General features: G+C 32.1%; 2 protein-coding genes across 2 annotated transcripts; one reads left to right on the top strand and one right to left on the bottom strand.

The window, feature by feature from the left end:
- Window positions 1-4,679: 4,679 nt before the first annotated feature.
- On the top strand, window positions 4,680-6,798 carry LOC108224977 (RING-H2 finger protein ATL13). Its single transcript, XM_017399755.2, has one exon. It carries the CDS (start codon window positions 5,152-5,154, stop codon window positions 6,553-6,555), a length of 1,404 nt encoding a protein of 467 aa, XP_017255244.1. The 5' UTR covers window positions 4,680-5,151; the 3' UTR covers window positions 6,556-6,798.
- A 10,043-nt stretch (window positions 6,799-16,841) lies between these two features.
- On the bottom strand, window positions 16,842-18,845 carry LOC108224934 (small ribosomal subunit protein eS24z). The gene is made up of 5 exons (XM_017399700.2): window positions 18,661-18,845; window positions 18,157-18,198; window positions 17,896-18,066; window positions 17,117-17,203; window positions 16,842-17,003 (listed from the first exon to the last, which is right to left on the bottom strand). The coding sequence occupies exons 1-5, from the start codon at window positions 18,730-18,732 to the stop codon at window positions 16,962-16,964; spliced, it is 414 nt and encodes a 137-aa protein (XP_017255189.1). The 5' UTR covers window positions 18,733-18,845; the 3' UTR covers window positions 16,842-16,961.
- Between the last annotated feature and the right edge of the window lie 504 nt (window positions 18,846-19,349).

The raw sequence follows: 19,349 nt of genomic DNA, 5'->3' as shown, positions 1-19,349 counted from the left end.
CCCTAACTGTGATATTGAAAGAGAGTGTAGGTTGTGTTTAGATGATCCAAAACCTTACAACCTAGAGGGGTATTTATAGGTGCAGAGAGACTTGTGTGCTACTCTTTTCCATAATTAAATAATCTAAAATGGAATCAGATTAAAAAAACTTGCAAGCTACTATATTCCATAAATAATCCGAAACAGAATCAGATTAATACTTGCAATTTATTATATCCCATAAATAATCTGAAACAGAATCAGATTAATTTATGCCCAAGCTACTATATTCCATAAATAATCTAAAACAGAATCAGATTAATACTTGCGATTTATTATATTCCATAAATAATCTAAAACAGAATCAGATTAATTTATGCCAAGATATATACCATATCAATTAATCTGAAACAATTTTTTTTTGATATCTTTCATCCAAAAATTCCAAAAAATTAGAAAAATAGAACGGAGCTATCTGAGAGGCGCCACCTGCACGCCCCTCGCTTCTCCTTTATATAAGTATATTGATTGATTGATTTACGAAAGAGAGAGTGATTGAATTTTATATGTTCTGATTATATATAACTGTATAATTACGATTGTGTGGAGAAGAATTCGGAGTTTAGTGTAGTAATTAGCAAAACAATGAAATATATTCGAAACGGGAAAAAAAAAATCAACTCTGAATTCTTCACGAAAGGTCTCCAAAATGACAATAAAAATTCATGTGATTTCTTTTCTGCTGCTATCTATCTCATAAATATAGGAATTGCCAACTAACCATCTTTAAATCATAAAGCAATAACTTTGATAATGATTAGGGGAGATGCAAAGAAAGGTATATATATAGCTCATTATTTTATAATCTTAGTGGTTAATCTAAATTGAAGGCACTAACTAAATTATTTGGGCCAAGCAGCGGATTACTGGGAAGAGACATATGTTTACTGTTCGATTTAGATTATTGAAATTATTGAGATGTGTTCTGGTGGAATTTTTTTTATTTGTATTTTGTCATATTTTGTGTTATTTCGTAGGATATTAGTGATTTTTAGGAACCTTTAAAATATTTAATTAAAATATTGAACTCCAGACAAAAAATACAAATATTAAATTGTTCTTGAAACTATAGAAATATTTCGAATTATAATTTCATAAAACATTTAATACCGTCATTTTATAAGATGTCGTAAAGTTGATAATTTTTTTAAGATTTAAACATAATAGTTCAAACTTTTATGGATTTTGTGGAGATTCCAAAAAACTGTAGTTTTATGAGCAGTGATCAGTACCACATTATCCATCATTATATAAAATCCATAAAAATCCATTATGATGAAATCCAAAAAAATCTATTATCATCAGATTTTAAACAATTTCAATTGATACAATCAGATTTTTAATCTTAATTTAAAATCTTGATTAATTACTATCAGATTTTATAGCATAATATAAAATTTCAATTGAATTGAGTATTTAAAAATTTAATTAATTTCAAACGATCTCAGTTGAATACCTTTAGATTCATGAATTTTATTTTTTTAGAAAATTCCAATCGAGCCCGGAATACTTCAGGTGCGACAGTAGTACTTCAAATGTGATGGCTGCAGCGAGAGAAGATCCATTTTTCCTGGGAAACATTTTGGCTTATCCAACTCCGGTTCGAGCTGACATTAAAAATTCAAAGAAAAAAAGTTTAAGGAAAAAAAAAAAAGAAGTAGAAAATTTCAAAAAAAAAGGTTAAAAAGCTCTTAATAAAGGTAGTACAAGGTAACTTCAGCCATCAGAGAAAAGTGCAAACGGATATTTTGAGAATTTCAGGGATGCTGGTCTGCTACCCTGCTTGCCAGATAGCCCATTGGGCTTTTCTTATCACTTGTTTCCGGGCCCACTAAATGGGCTATTTGAAATATACTGTATCATTCTAGTTTAGGACTGTGTTCGGACTTCGGTTAATCTACAAATTCCTTATAGAATAAATATTTTTCTTGAAAAAACAATAGGAATAATATTTTATCTATAAAAGTTTATATCAACAAATTTCTGCTGATTATTTCAGAAAACTCATCGTTGGAACTCCCAAAATAACTTCAAATAATATGATGAGAATTGAGTTTAAATCCAAATGACAATTCAAATGATTCGAACCAAAGGATGGCGAGCATCTTCAGCAGTATCCCAGCTAGGTTCCCTGAATATATAATAAACAATTCAAATTCTAAGAAATAGGGATCCTATATTGATTGAGAACTCCAATAATGATCCCTATTTGTGTTCCCTGTTATTATTATAATATTAAATTCAAATTCTTTTAACAAAAAAATAATAAGAAAAATATGGGAAGAGTGTTCAAAAAGGGCAAGTTGAATATTTAATCATTAAAAAAAATGAAGAATGAGTTAGGGGTTACCTATTTATGAGGAATAAAAAATCGATCATAAAATTTAGGGAATGAGTAGGGATTCTGCTAGAGTGAATTTTTGTCCATATTCCTTAAATTTTTAGCTTAAGACATGGTATAGGTAATCTGTTGGAGATGCTCTAAAATTATGCTATATTTAAAGGGGAAAACAAAATTTAAGATTACCATTGCGTCAATGCATAAAATCATAGGGTTAATTATCTAATTGGTCACTGAAGTGGGCTTAATGTATCACATTGGTCACTGAACTCAAAATGGTATCAAGATAGTCACTGAAGTTGCTATAAATATCAAACAAGTACCTTGAAATATAAGTTCAAGCAGTAAAAATATTATTTATAAAATTTTATACATTATTTTTGAATGTTACCAAAACTAAGTAAAAGGTTATGACTTCTGATATTTATGATAATATATTTAGATTTTATCGAATTAATTTATTATTTATTTTTAATTAAAACAGAAAAATAACTATAAAATAAAATATAAATAATAAATAAACTTGATAAAATATAAATATATTATTTTAAATACTAGAAGTCATAACCTTTTAGTTGGTTGTGGTAACATTTAAAAATAATGTGTAAAACTTTATAAATAATATTTTTACTACTTAAATTTATGTTTCAAGGTACTTGTTTGATATTTATGGTGACTTTAGTGACCATCTTGATACCGTTTTGAGTTCAGTGACCAACTTGATACATTAAGCCCATTTCAGGGATTAGCTTGATAATTAACCCTAAAATCATAAGACATACTCTGCAATAATTGACTAATTAAACACAATATTAGCTGTCGGTTTAAATGCAAGCCATATACAGTGGAGAGCCCGAGTGGTGCACATGCACATGCTATGGTACATATGAGGTGGTGCCATTTTAATTCGCAAAATCCACAAGTACAGACACTCACTATTACCACCATTTGTAAAGCATTTTGGCGACTCAATATTTCCCAAAGGACAAACAAGAAAAAATATAATTGGTGCATAATCGGAATTCCCTTCATTATAAAATAATTATTTTTGAAACTAGTTTTAGGCCGACCAATCGTAAAAAAAGAAAAAAAAATAAGAAGAGAGGTGATCCCGATTTACTCGTGGAGAATAAGGGACCGTTTGACTGAACTTAAAAAAAAGTGATTTTTGATTAAAATAAAGAAGTTGGGTTAAGTTTATAAGTTACTAAAAGTGTTTGGATACCATAATTTTTTTGTTGCAAAGAAGTCGCGGATTTGAAAAAAGCTCCATTTCTAAGCTTTTTACTTCCAACTTTTTCTAGCCCAAAAGAAGCACTTCTTTGCTTCAGCCAAACAAACCAGAATTTTTTTAATCCCACTTCTTTTATAAATAAACCGAGAAGTGATGTGTACAAACACCCACTAAATAACTTGTATAGAAGATGGATAAGCGATGAAGTGCCAATGTTTTGTGTGTTGAAAAATAATTAATTATTCGAGTTATCGATTCTCTTATTGACTTCGCTCCGATGTCTGGATATTCGGACTTTCAACAATTACGGTTTTAGTTTTTTATACAATTTAATGCGTAAAAAATTATATTTCTATCATTTATCTGGTTACCGAAACATGGCACACGATATCGATTTAATTTTAGATGATAAACATACGTCGTAACGATTAATCGGATTAGTTTTTAGATCAAACAGAGTGGTCCCCGAGTGAGGCTACAACGTTGCAGAGGACCGAAGCTTATGTGGATTTTAAGTTGAAACAAGTTACTCCCTCCGTTTCTTTTTTCTTTTCTTATTTGTGATGTCGGTACTGTTCATAACACGAGACAAATTACTAATTTACATCTAATCTATAAAACTAAATATAGTCATGAGTGATCTTGTTAGATTCGTATTCACGAGTATTTTAATACGGTGAAGTTTTTATATTTAATGCTACTACAAAATGAAAGATATTAACGATCAAAAGTGTGTGTTGGCAAACGTGAAAAGTACAAACAGGAAAAGTATTTAGAGACGGAGGGAGGAACACAGACAGAAACTCAACTTCCACAAACTTAACAGATCTGTTGACTTGCAGAGTTTCAAGTAGACAAGTTTCCACTTTTAACTCCATATATACACTTCATCCTATGTCCTACTCTGTTTTACTATCTCTCTGTTCTTTCCTCCAAACCTCTCTACCTATGACTTTTGATCCATCAATTCTTTTTCATTTTTTTTTTGTTTCTATTTTGTAGTATAATTTTCACCTTCTAGTATTTGTCTGTACTATAAAAGTCCACAACCTAACCGGAGAAGAATAGAAGAATCTGCATTAGAAGAAATTTAAGGTCCACTCTCCCATAAATATTAATTAATTAATTAAATTGATTATTTTTTGATTAGGTAATTAATGTGCATGGGGGTTGATGAGATCTTTTGCATCAAGTCAACAAATTTACCAGCTCCTCTGGGTTGAATTGGATCTTCATTCTTGAAATTTCTTCAAATTTACTGTGGCCTAAAAATTTCAGTACTTACAGAACTCAATAACATCATATCATTAATGCTCACTCTACTTCATCAATCTTGTCACAACTACCCTATTAATCTTTCTTTGCTACCATCTCTTTGTTTCTCTATTCCATTGTCTTTGAGCCCAAAACAAGAATTTCAAGAATCTGAAATTTACAAATCTTTTGCAGTTAGCTCAAAGATTTGGCCATTTTGGCAAAAGGGCTTGCTGTTTTGACATGAATTTAGTGTAAAGTTTGAATCTTTTTTGTTTCCACCATGCAGCCACCAACATATGTGTTTCCTCCACCATTACCACTACCTCCATTGTCAAATCTTGAAAATAGAGATAACGGTTTCAGTTTGAACAACAAGGTTAGTCCAAGTATTTTGCTAATTATCATTATATTAGCTATAATATTTTTTGTATCTGGCTTGCTCCATCTTCTTGTGAGGTTTATCTTTAGGCCACAGAATAGAGAGTTTGATGATTTAGATGATACAACTGTTCTTCAAGGTCAATTGCAGCAGCTCTTTCATTTACATGATTCTGGAGTTGATCAGTCTTTTATAGATACCTTGCCAATCTTTAATTATAAAGCTATAGTAGGGGTTAAAAATCCATTTGATTGTGCTGTTTGTTTGTGTGAATTTGAGGGTGATGATAATCTTAGATTGTTGCCTAAATGTAGTCATGCTTTTCATATGGAGTGTATAGATACTTGGTTGCTTTCACACTCTACTTGTCCACTTTGTAGAGATTGCTTGTTGTCTGATTTTTCGACAAACAAGAATTTCTCTCCTGTAGTCCTTGTTCTTGATTCTGGTAGTGAGAGTTCAAGAGAAATTGTTAATGATAGAGAGGGGGTTGTGGTTACCACTAGCAATTCTCAAGAATTGGGGTCCTTTCGTGTCGAGAAATCTTGTGAAATTCAAGTGAAGGAGGAGGAGAATCAAGAAAAGAAAGTAGAGTTAGAGGAGAAAGTGTTTAGAGTTAAGTTGGGGAAGTTCAAAAATGTCGATGGAGGTGAAAATAGTAGTGGTGAGAGTAATGCTGGTCCTAGAAGGTGTTATTCAATGGGGTCTTTCGAGTATGTTATGGATGAAGATACATCATTGAAGGTGCCTATACGAACCCCATTGAAAAAACTGTCATATAAAAAGCCTGGTCTGCCATTGGTTCCAGGCCATAAAACCGCGATGTCTGAGTGTGATTGTTATTCGAGGAGAGATTTTACTAGTTTAGCAACATTTAAAAGTGTGGACAATCATATTGGTACGAGTACTAGTCCTAGTATCAGTTATGTTGATGATAGAATTAGGAAGAACAAGGAGGAAAGCTTTTCAATTTCAAAGATTTGGCTCCGGGGTAAGAAGGAGAGGCCTAATTTGAACAACGGGGAGTCATCAAGGAGAACCTCCTCACTCCGGTTTCTAATGCACAAGAATGTGGTTGCTGGGGACGAAACGAAGCTCAAGAATGTGATGCAGACTGGAAGCAGGAGGTCTAGTTGCGATATGATGGAATGTGGAGGAAGTGAGCTAGGTTGTAACGAGGAAAACCAGAGCAGCAATAGTTTGGATTCTCAGGCAAATACACAGTCATTTACCAAGAGGACTTTGATTTGGCTTATGGGAGGACAAAACAAGGTTGTGCACTCATCTTTCTCTACAAATGTTTAGTCTAGTTTTGAATTGAAATATTATTCTGGTTTCCGTTAACCGGCTGGAATCTCATGATCCAAACGCTCCTCATTCTTTTCTCCGGCTCTTTTACATAAGGTTCCTGGTAAAAAGTTGTTACATTTATAGTAGAATTAGTAAATGAAAATGTAAGAATTTTTGATTCTGAAAGAGTCTGAAATTTGCAGTGTGAAGGCTTGATCAATGATATGTTATTGTGCCAGTGCAGTTCATTTTTTATAATTCCATGTTGTCTTGAGTTCGATTCTCATTTATCTCGAGTTTTTATAAAAATAATTATTATACTCATCTGTAAAGTATATAAGCTTTTTGCATATAAAAAATCAGATATCCATCTCTGAAGTTTTGATTCATGCTGGTTGCAGACTATTAATATTCAGCTTTAAATAATAAATTCTTAGTGAAGCACTTGACAAGCTGTGTGTAATGAAATTAAGGAAATGGGAGAAGCTTGGGTGTGTATTAATGGGTGCATGATACTGTATTTATTATGGGCCAGGATGACCGTTGAGGGAGTGTTATCTTGGTGTACAATATTATGTGTGTGACCTAGGTGGGCTTGTACACCACATCATGACCTTTGTCCACATCTACTCAACCGTTTCAATTCAATACACTATGTAGTGTATGTACCAAGGACCAGACTCCAGAGACGTAAACCAGCAGCCTTAATGTGCGTGTTTGCGCGACCCGACTATTCTCCAGAGACGTAAACCAGCAGCCTTAATGTGCGTGTTTGCGGATAAGCTCGATCCGACTATTCTCCAGAGACGTAAACCAGCAGCTTTAATGTGCGTGTTTGCGGATAAGCTCGATCCGACTATTTTAAAATTTGACTTGATTCGGTTTGTTATTGAGTTCGAATATAAATTCATATAATAAATTTTATTCGTAAAAAAACTCAAATCATATTATTAGTATTTGAATCAAATTTGACTCATTAAACTTGAACTTGTTAAAACAAACGTGTGTCTTTTTTCACATTTGATATGTACAAAACAAGGAACAAAAAATATAATTTATGTGTCGTTTTTAATATTTTCCTAGCATCGTTAAAATAAGTGGATCCTCATATTCTTGTAGACTGTAGTTAACTGACAAAAAATTTATCCTAAAAAATACGTCATTCCAGGGTGTAATTGTTTGAATTAGTAATAATTTTACTAGTTCATTATTAAATTTCAAATCAAATATATATGTCTTTTTTATTATTATTTTGCAACATCATTACTATGAGTACATCCCAACATCTGCATTCTTCATTCTTCAATATATTTTAAAGACATTTTATATTTTAACTAAAATTTAAAGAAAATAATAAATTTTCGCAAACTATTTGACTCGAACTCGAATTGCTTGCAAACAACTCGACTCGATTCTTAATGAACCCAAATCCGAACAAAAAAAAATGTCCAATAAGCTTGACAGTCAAGTTGGACTCGTTACCCTATAAGTAAAAATTTAACTCAATTCGGTTCATTTACAATCGAAAATCGGGTATTCAAATCTTACGTTATTATGAATACGGTTTTATAATTTATTTTTAAATTCTTTTGACTCTAAATGAAAATTTAAATAATAATATTTTTTAAAAGAATTTTCCAAAAATAATTTATAAAATTTTAAAATTAAATAATTCAAGTGAGACGAGTGAGCATCAACATTGACTTTACCTTTTTTTGTCTTTGTATGATGCAAGATGCAGTAGCCGTGCAGTTTATGTTGTATTTATTTTGTTTTATTTGATCCACAGGTCACACTGTTCACCGATCACCACACGCAACTTCGTAATTCAATAAATTAATCAGCAACGGCAATATAATTTTTGGGACCCGGAGAGAAGAAAGACGAAAAGTGTAATGGACTTGGCTTCAGCACCCTAATCGAAAATTTCAAATTTGACCCTAATCCTGATTCTAAAATATTTAATATTACTTTACCAGAAAAATAAAAAATATTCTATATTAAAATCGTGATCCGTAATATAAAATTCAATATTTTAATAATTAAACTCCCTCCGTTTCCCTCAACTGTACAAATTCTAATGCTCTTTTAAAATATAATTTGATAATTATTTTAAATTTTTTCCTTCTGAAAAAATATCCATGCTACTGGGACATGATAAGGCTTCAAAGCCCAATAAGGAGAGTGGATCACAGAACTATTTACAATCCGTAAATACCGAAGTAGGCTGGGCTCAGAAGCAGTTCTATTTTAAATCATGTGAAATGTGCATATTGGGCTGGGCTGATTGCTGAAGATAGAGGCCGATGAACAGGTTAAACTCAGGTGGTCTGAAAAGACTTTAATGAGTTGGACTGCTAGGAGTGCAATCCAGAAGAACTGGACCTTTTCAAACTTTTCTAATACTTGTGTTTTTCCAGATTGACCTTTAAATTAATCTATGTTTGAAAAAATCAAAACAGAACTTTAAATTAATATTTTAACGTGTAAGAGACGTGGGAAAATTCAGTAAAATAGCTATTAATTTTACATTTTATATTAAAATTATTTGTAAGATATGTGAAACGGGTGCTAACTCTTAAATCTAGTATTTTTTTAATTTTTGTTCTAAGAATGCGAAGACTATTATTAAAAAGAACCATAATCATTTTAGATATATATTGGTCCTGTTTGTTTACCAGAAGCAGAAACTGCTTCTGGCTTCTGCTTTTCTTGACCCGTTTGTGTAAAGAAGCAGAAGCATTTTTAAGAAGCTGAGAATCCTAGCTTCTCTCTCACTGCTTCTGCTTCTTTTCCAAACATTTTATTCACTTATTTACTTCTTACTTCCTCCACTTCTCTAATTTAAGCAAGAAGTCACTTTTTTTAAGCTTGCCCAAAGGACCCCATAATCTGATCCAAACTGTTTTTTATTTAGATCTCAAATTATGAAGGTGGTTTTCAATATTATTTTGTGTTTATTCGCTTAAAAATAATAACTATACGTTTTTTTGAACTATTTTCTATACTTTTATTGAATTCAATACCAAACGATTGTTTTTAAAATAAGAAATAAATTTAGAAGATAATAATAACTTCATCTAATCAATATACTTATATAAAGGAGAAGCGAGGGGCGAGTAAGTGGAGGCTCTCACATCGCTCTGTTCTATTTTTCTAATTTTCTGAAATTTTTGGATGAAAAATATCAAAAATTAGAACTACCTTTTTTAATTTCGAGTATATTAGAAGCAAGTTTTAGAATCTGATTTTGTTTCAAATTATTTATGGAATATAGTTTGTTGAAAGTTTTAATCTGATTTTGTTTCAGATTATTTAATTTTGGAAAATACAAGTTATAATCTGATTTTGTTTCAGAATATTTAATTATGGGAAATACAAATTTTTTGTGGAATATAGTAGCTTGAAAGTTTTAATCTAATTTTATTTCAGATTATTTAATTATGGGCACATCGCTCTGTTCTATTTTTCTAATTTTCTGAAATTTTTGGATGAAAAATATCAAAAATTAGAACTACCTTTTTTAATTTCGAGTATATTAGAAGCAAGTTTTAGAATTTGATTTTGTTTCAAATTATTTATGGAATATAGTTTGTTGAAAGTTTTAATCTGATTTTGTTTCAGATTATTTAATTTTGGAAAATACAAGTTATAATCTGATTTTGTTTCAGAATATTTAATTATGGGAAATACAAATTATTTATGGAATATAGTAGCTTGAAAGTTTTAATCTGATTTTATTTCAGATTATTTAATTATGGGAAAGAGTAGCACACAAATCTCTCTGCACCTATAAATACCCTTATCGATCGTAGGGTTTTGAATCATCTAAACACAACCTCCTCTCTCTCAATACTACAACCGGCCTACCTCTCTCTGCTGATAGTTCTTTTGCTCGATTTCTAACTCGGAGGTGTCGTTCTTCTGCAACGATAAGTGAATGCTGTTTATATAGTACTAAAAAAATAAAGGTTGTTGCAAGTAAAGATAGTTATAGACCGCTATATTGGAGTCGACAAATCCAAACACGGGAAAAAATATAGTCTTGACATGATATTGATGGTTGATATCAATAAATTAACTATTAGTGATGTATGTTTGTTGGTTATTCTTTTATAATATTTGTTTTGTTCATCAGACATGTTTGTTGTTGTTAATTTTTATATGATTTACTTTGTATAGAGGAAAAAATTATTCATGCATTATCTATTTGCACCGTTCAAAAAACTTTTAAGTAAAGTTTGTTTATACAGTATTAAAAAATAAAGGTTGTTACAAGCAAGGGTGGTAGTTATAGACCGTTATCTCACATATTTAAGTTAGATGTGTTTGTGCACAATCGATCCAAAAAAATTGGTGGAAGGTGACAATGGAAGAACGTGATCACTTTTAAAAAAAACAGATAAAATTAAGATTCGTCATGCTATAAATTATTAATTACGTGTATAAATTTATTTTATTTTTTTTAATCATGAATTATAGTCCAAATTGGCAATTTTATATATTAGTATTGGTATTAAATCAAGATTTTTATAATAAAAATTTATTGAATCCTACAAATATTAATTTTGAAACATTAATATATTAATATACTTTTAATAGACAACAACAAAATTATTTTATTCTACAAATATTAATATTGAATTATTAATATAATTTTTATATAGGCCGCCGCAACGCGCGGTTTCTCAACTAGTTTTATATAATATTATTATTTGGGTCCTTTTTATAGAACCACATCTAACAAATTGTTAAAATTAAAGCCATAAAAAGATCGCCAAAAATCAACCCAAAGCACGTGACAAGCACCCTCCCTCCCCAATAAAAAATCTAATAATCACCCATCTCTCTCCCTCAAAGGTAAAAAAATCTCTCTCGATCTCTCTCCCAAGAAAAAATACGCACATGCCAACGCCACCGGCTTCCACCTCCGATCACCGTCACCATGCCGCCGGTGAGAACCAAAAACCGAACCCCATCCTCCACTCGCTCCTAATCAAGCCCATCATCTTCCTCTTCGTCCTCTCTCTCTTCCTCTTCTTGGGTCTCGCCGCTCTCTCTCTCCTCTTCCTCCTTCTCGCCGGCTCGTCTCTCCACCTTTTCCACCGCCGCCGTACCACCGCAGCGTCGAGCTCTATAACCCCATCTGAAATCGAGGAGAATCTCCCCGGGTTCAGGTCCGACCCGAGATCCGACCCGGTTAAGGAATGCGCCGTTTGCTTGGAGTGGTTTAAGAAGGGGGAGAATTGTAGGAGGCTTGTGGGTTGTAATCATGTGTTTCATTCGAAATGTGTCGATTCTTGGTTGATCAAGGTGTTGAATTGCCCTATTTGTAGAGGACCTGTCAAGTTTGACTCAGTCGGGTCGGGTTCTTTTGAGAATGATGATTATAAGATGTGGTGGCCTGTGGGTGTTTGATTTAAAGATTTCGTCTTTTTTGGTTTTTGTAAGTTACAATGTGTTCCATCTTAATCTCTGTAATTACAAATTTTGTTAACTTCTAGTTAGCTAATAACATGTTAAATTTTTTTAACAAGTTGACTTGGTGGAATGGAAATGTAGTTATGTATGATTAAATGGTAATGTGTGATTTAGAATCGATTTGCTTGTTACTTTTTATATGCGATGCTGCTATATACATTTTGTTGAATAGAATTCGTGATTTGCAAATATTGATATGATTGTGTTGTTTGTAAATCGGTATGCGTATATTGATGATTAAGTGATATTTGGGGATATATGTTGCTATGGTTCACATCAGCAATCCTTGATAAAAAAAAGTTGCAAGTTTTTGCTTGTATTACATGGGTAAACAACCTAGAGATGGTACAGCCCTTGTTTATTCTCTTTATTGAGCTTGTTGATTAGTACTCACAGATGATAGTAATAGACCATATCGTATGGTGAATTTGGAGATGTGGCAACCAAGTAGTAGGAAGATTCCAATAGTTTGCAGCGAAAAGACTAGAAGAAGCATGGGGACAGAAACAGAATACAATCTAGTATTTGTCTTTGTGGACACTTAGATTTCAGGGAAGGGGTCAATGATGAATATATGTGTAGAATAATTCTAATTGTTTAACTTTTTCTGTTGTATATATGGGAAACAGAATAGTTTTGATCTGTGCCTTTGTGGCATAGAATTTTTCTGTAGATGATCCTTTCTTTTATTAAAATTATTTCATTATAATATAAGTGCTGTAATTATTTAAATTTGTATTGAAAGAACTTCCTTTGCCATGATCTTGTGAATAGATTGAAATAAATTTATTTGAATTACATTGCCATATCCAGCGACCTGAATAATTATCTTTTCCGCTCCATGGATTGTCATCCTTTTTAATGGCCAGCAATCCTTATTTTATTGATGCTTGGTAGATTATAAATAGTTTTGCAATAGTTGTGTATCAAAACTTTGCAAGTTTGCAAGTGCTGAATGACTAAACATTTCAATGTTGATGCTACTAGTACAAGATAAAGTGATCAGCAATAATTGTGCTAAAAATGCAGTAAATTGAAATTTACCTGCTGGTTTCCTTGCACAGATGTTCATACACAACATAGGTGTTCATAAAAATAAACTTACATTTGCTTGATGATACAATAAGTATGCAGGCGGTGGATATATCATACATAGCGATCTGTTTCTTGTTTACGAATAGGAATGCTCTAATGGAGGGTTTTCTCCCTCTTCGTAGTTGACCTATATAATCTTTCTTTCAAGGCAAATCTCGAATTAAGAAGATCAGGTTGTTTATCATGCCTAGAGGAATTGTATGTTGAGTTATATTTCTGGAGATCCTTGAGCTTTTTACATGCTGTTCTTGTTAAAATTATAAAAGTTTCTCATTATAACCAATGGTTACTAGTTGCTTGTCAACATCTCTTCAACCTATAGGTTAATTAGTCGGCAATATCTTTGCAAACCTTTAGGTTTATGAACGAATGGGAGCTTGCGGAGAGATGTTACACCTTTCTAGTTTTTCTTTACTCTCAGAGCACCATGAACTTGAATGATCATAAAACTATAAAAGTAAATATTTTAGTTATGGGATGGTAATACTTGTGTCACATGAGAATACTGACTTCTTTTGCCTTCTCTTTTGGTTGCTTTTCATAAGCTCCTAAACTAAATTGCAATGACACAAGAGAACCGGAATCTCGTGACAAAAAAAAATTCCAGAATTTGTTTTTAGTTGACAGCTGAACCCAAAAGTGTATCTAATAGCTCAAGCATCTTCTAATCAAGATTGACAATCAAAGAATAAACTGCTAGTCTGCTCCCTCCGTCCCCCTCAATTGTTTACATTGGAGGGGGACACGGAGACCAAGACAATGTATGAAAAATGAGTAAAGTTAGATGAAAAGTGGGTAAAGTGGTGGGACCCATCAATATTTAATAATAGATTTGAGATAGTGGAGGAAAGTAGTGGGTGTAATAGTAGTTTTTATTGTTAAATATGAGATAGTGGGGGAAGATAGTGGGTGTAATGATGGGAAAAACTTACTATTTATGGTAATGTAAAGAAATGAGAGGGACATCCCAAAATAGTAACTGTAAAGAAATGAGAGGGACAGAGGGAGTACTATATTTGAACAGTAGTTGAACTTGAGCACATTAGCAAACTTTAGATAACCTGCAGTTTATTTTAGTTACTAAATGGTTAATGTAATATCCCTTGTTAATATTTTATTAGAGTTTAGAATTATAGGAAATAGGAAATAAAATATTATGTGATGAAATTTTTTGTTTTTTATGATTAAAATATAATATCCCTATAATTTAATATAGTTATTATATAATAGAGATTGTTAATTTATAATAATATAATAATATTAGAATCTGTTTTAGAATAGAATTAATAATAGTAGCTTAGTAATTTGATTAGAAAGAGAATTAGCAATTTCAGTTAATAATAATAATATTTGTTAATTAGGATGATTTGATTTTAAGTAGAATTAGTGATTAGATTATAATAAGTTTAATATTAATTATTAGAGTCCTATTAGTTGTAGGTTATTTAAAGGCCTGTATATAATCATGAGCCTTTCTCTTTAAAACACGCGTTAAAACCCTAAGAAAAGATTTAGAGCCGCCTGTACAGAGGAAACAGAGGAATGACAGAGTGTGACTGCGGGTTGAAGCAGTGAGCAAGGTATTATGCCATGACCATTCATGTACATGACAGAAACGATAAAGTCTTATTATTATTTTATTATTGCTAGATCTTTTGTGTTGCTGCACTCCGATATAAGTTTTGACACACCGGTAAGCTACTCATTAATATGAGTAGAAGCATGTTAAACTTGTCCATTAACCAAGATTTAAATAGGTTAAGATTTAATATTTAATTTTCGTGTGACTATTTTGGTATTGTGATATGATTTAGGTTTTGTCCTTTCGTTATGTTCGTTGATTTTGTAGTCTGGTTATTATTTTAAATATGAGATGTAATCATGTTAATAATCTGGGATTGTTATTACTGTCAAACATATATATATTTAAATCAATTTTTATATATTAGTTGTATAATAATATATATTAATTAATTAGAACTTACTAAGATATTTAAGTGTTAGCTGTGCTGCAACATTATTTTTGTACATATTCATATTGAGAATATATTTTTATATTTTATTTACGTAACTCTGGAGTGTAACTTTGGAGTTTAGGTAATTTGCATGCATGACATAATTGTCGTCGTGATTTTACTTTATGCATAAATATGAGAGTGCTATCCTATTATTATACAAAGGAATGGACGTGACAGACTATTAAATTCTTTTAAAGTGAGTACTGTGATGTGTCATTTTTTCGGTAATTAAAATTAAAATATTATAATGTTTTATATCTAGATCAAGGGCATTAATTTGGCGGACTGTTTCGGATTTGTGTTAGTGCTAGAGTTCGCTATTTTCGAGGTACGAATTTCTTTATTCTTTTCTTCTCATTTATATTTTAATTACTCGTTATATGTTTTGATCGGGTTAATTATACTTTACGTGTACTTTTGGTACCCATTGTCCTATTCTGTTCGTACTCTCGGTTGTGGGAAATTATTATTATCAATTCATTTATATTTGTTTCGTTTTGTTTCGCATTTATCTGCGACATTGTTTTGTTATGTTCAGTTCAATGAGTTTGGCAATTTTTGTAACCTTTCTGTTGGGCTCTTAAACCTATCTGTGTGGTTAAATCACAGACGAGTTCATGGAGTTTGGAGTGTCTGGTGAACTCGGCACTTACTCGTATCAGTGCTGTGAGTATACGAGCACGTCTCTGGAGTATGAGATTGTGTATAGATCATGATCGCTATTGTGTGTTTTCTTCTCGTGGATTACCGGAGAAGGATTCTCTGTATTGTAGAAATGCTTTGTGCATTCCTTGTGTTTTCTTCTCGTGGATTACCGGAGAAGGATTCTTTGTTTTGTACTCTGCTTTGTGCAAGTACATATTCGTATAAGAGACCCATATTGTCCCCACCTCATCCGTCACTCAGCCTTACTTTCAGTTTCATTGTTAGCTCAATTGTTTTAAATATTATCCTACTAATTCGCTAAATATTGTATACTGTTTCTAAATTACATTATTGGTTTTGTATTGTTTTTATTTTTGAACTCTGTGCTGGTAGACACAATCATTCAGTTGTTTAAAATATTATTTTCTTTTAAAATTATATTCGTACTGGGCGTCTGGCTCACTCAGTTTATTTTCTTTCCGCAGGTAATCAGGGGTTAGCGGGACTTGAGATGAGTGCTACCCAAATTAGTTTGTTAGATTTTTAGCAAATTTCAGGACTTGGTTTAGATGAATTTAAACTCTTATTAGTGTCATTTGGAGACTTCCGAACTACTTTTAGACATTGATATTATTATTTTTATTTCTCAGTTTTTGGTTAATATCGTTCATGTTTGATTTCGGTAATTCATTGTTAAATAATAGCCTGAAAAAGTGGGGTGTTACAGTTAACCTGTAATTCATTGTGCAAGAATTACACAATCCATCTAGGGTTTTTATTCAGCATGCATACCAACATCAGGAGCATAACAAAGGAGTATCCAAAATTCTGATAGATAAGATCACATGGAAAAGTAACATATATGAAGATAAGAATGGTAAAACTATATGTCATAAACCCATAATACTTGCACATTATCACATCCTTCAGGCTATATAGAATGGTAAAATAGGCATTTAAAGACTGTGAACCTTGCTAACAAATTAATTTCAAAATCAAACCAATGCTGGCTTCTTTACTGAACTAATACTAATAATCTTGGTAAAACAATGCAATCTTCGCTGATGGGTAAAAACAAAAAGGTACTCTTCCAATAATGTCACAGGTATCACCACAATATCACATTTGATGAAATGAAATAGTTTCTAGTACAATAAATATTGTAAAGAAAAATCCTAATGCTCATTTCTTCTTTCCGCCCTTGGCAGCATCTCCGGCCTTGGTCTGCAACAAAGTTGGGCAAGCACCCAATGTTAATTTTAAGAGGGAACTTGATGTAATTAGGCAATAGAAAAAGGGAAGGGAGAGGGGTCGGGGTGTTGATATAGGTAGCTTACCTTCTTCACACCACGGATTTTCTTGGCACGGTTCTTCCTCTCCTTAAGTTGCTTCCTTGATTTCTCAATCTTGGTATCAAGTCCATTCTGGCAACAGAAGAAGCTAACATTAACTTTGTGCATCACACTTCATATTACATGCTGACGGAGTAAAGTTCATAAAATTAAAATAGCTAAAATTGGTAAGTGGTGGAAGGAGGCTTGAACATACAAACTTTAGACAAATAAATTATCAGACATTTGGCTGCCTCAGCTTAGCACACATGTAACTATTATTGCTGATTTAACTTGAGACAAAGAAAGATAAGGACATTTAACAGTTCATCCACTAACCAAAAGAAAAACAAGACAGGCTATTTAAATTGAGACAAGCTGGACTAGATTGTTAATGTTGTTTGAGCAATAAAGAACAGAAAATTGCTGAAATAAGTAAACATCAGATAATGATATTTGTTAACTCACACAGACTGCTTAATTTGCTTTTACATTAAGACTTAAAGGTTAACAACCATTAATACATTGGATAAAGTAAAAATACCTTTCATACAGATAATATCATCAGTACACTTAATTCAAGAAAATAACTAACATGTTTCGTCAATGACTGACAGATTAACAAGACCAAATCTACACATTGCATAACAGGGGTACAGAACAAATTACGCAAAACAAACATTGTACATTTTAACATGTACCTTTTCCAGGAGCATCTCAATGGAACACAACAAAATAAATTTAAATAATTACACATTGCATTTTGCATATGGTCGAAAACTTACCCTAATCAGTCTGTACTTGGGTTCATATTTCTTAGCACTCTCAACGGAGTCGTAAATCAACCCAAATCCGGTTGACTTTCCACCACCAAAGTGAGTACGGAACTTGAAAACAGAGATAGCTTGTGTGTCCTTGACGGAATACAAGTCAGCCAACTTCTGCTTCAACTCAGCCTTTCAAAAACACAAATGAGCAAACACTTCAATACTAAAACAAACCAGTGCACGATACTAGTTTACAGCAAGGTCAAATCAATAAAATACCTTTGAGACATTAGCTTTTCCGGGATGAAGAACATCAATGATCTGTGCCAGAAAACAGCAAACAATCAAAATTAATCAACACCACATCCTGATTGCTAAAAAAACAGATACTTGGTTCAATAAACACAACACCAAAGATTTTATATGTTGTCTATTCCTCCGTAATAGTTCATTTTGATCTACTAGAACAGGTAACTCACACTCAAAACAACACTACTTATTTAGAGCAAAAAATTTACAGCAATTATCACATAACCATTCTAAATAAAACAAATTAATCAAAACACCAACTAATCAACAATATCACCAAATTCAAAACTGAACTATGCAATTATACCTAAGTTTAATCTCCCCATTACAATTAAAAAAACAGAGAGAACTAAATTAACAAACAAAGTGATACCCAAACATATCTATAGTGAGCGAGAGAGGGAGAGAGAGAGAGAGAGAGGGGGGGGGGAGAGAGTGAGGGGGAGGGAGAGGGATAGAGAGAGAGAGATGTACGAATTGTTTGCGGGAGAGAAGCCTGTTGGTCATGAACTTTCGGGTTCGGATGGTAACATTCTTGTCCGCCATGGCTTGAATTGAGTTTGAAAGAGGGGCAGCGATGAAGCCTCAAATGTAGGCAGGGGGGGTTTATAATTTGAGTCAAGAGGCGGAGCAGCGGCGTGCAAACCCTAGATTTATATGCCTTGCTATATATTCGGGTTGGGTAGGTTTTTAGAAATCCGGGTCGGGTTGATCCACCTTTTTCTTTGCTAATTGGGCTGACCCAAGAATGGAGTAGACAAGAATAAATGTATTTTACTATTAAAATAAAAAATAATATATTTTAATTTGAATTCTTACCATTGGGCAATGAGTTCAGTAAAGAAAAAGAAAATAGAATTTAATATTTTTTGCTTATGTCTTTTGACTATTCCGTTAAATTATAAGGATTTTTTCTCAAATCTCTGCGTTATATCTTATTTAAAAAATATTATTGAGAATAAATTTAGAAGTTAATTTTTTCGTCATTCCTCATTTCAAAATTTTCAAATAGTTTCAAAAAGTATTATTATTTTTCTAGAATGATATAATATTATTTTTACTGAATTTAATCACATTAATAAAGAAAATGGTTTCAAAACTATGATTCCAAATTTGTAGTCAGAATATCTGAGAACATAATATCAGAAACTGTCATATAAAGA

The sequence above is a fragment of the Daucus carota genome, chromosome 6 (assembly GCF_001625215.2).
Source record: "Daucus carota subsp. sativus chromosome 6, DH1 v3.0, whole genome shotgun sequence".
Lineage (NCBI taxonomy): Eukaryota > Viridiplantae > Streptophyta > Magnoliopsida > Apiales > Apiaceae > Daucus > Daucus carota.
The sequence above is the reverse complement of the archived record's forward strand: the minus strand, read 5'-3'. Positions and strand labels throughout refer to the sequence as shown.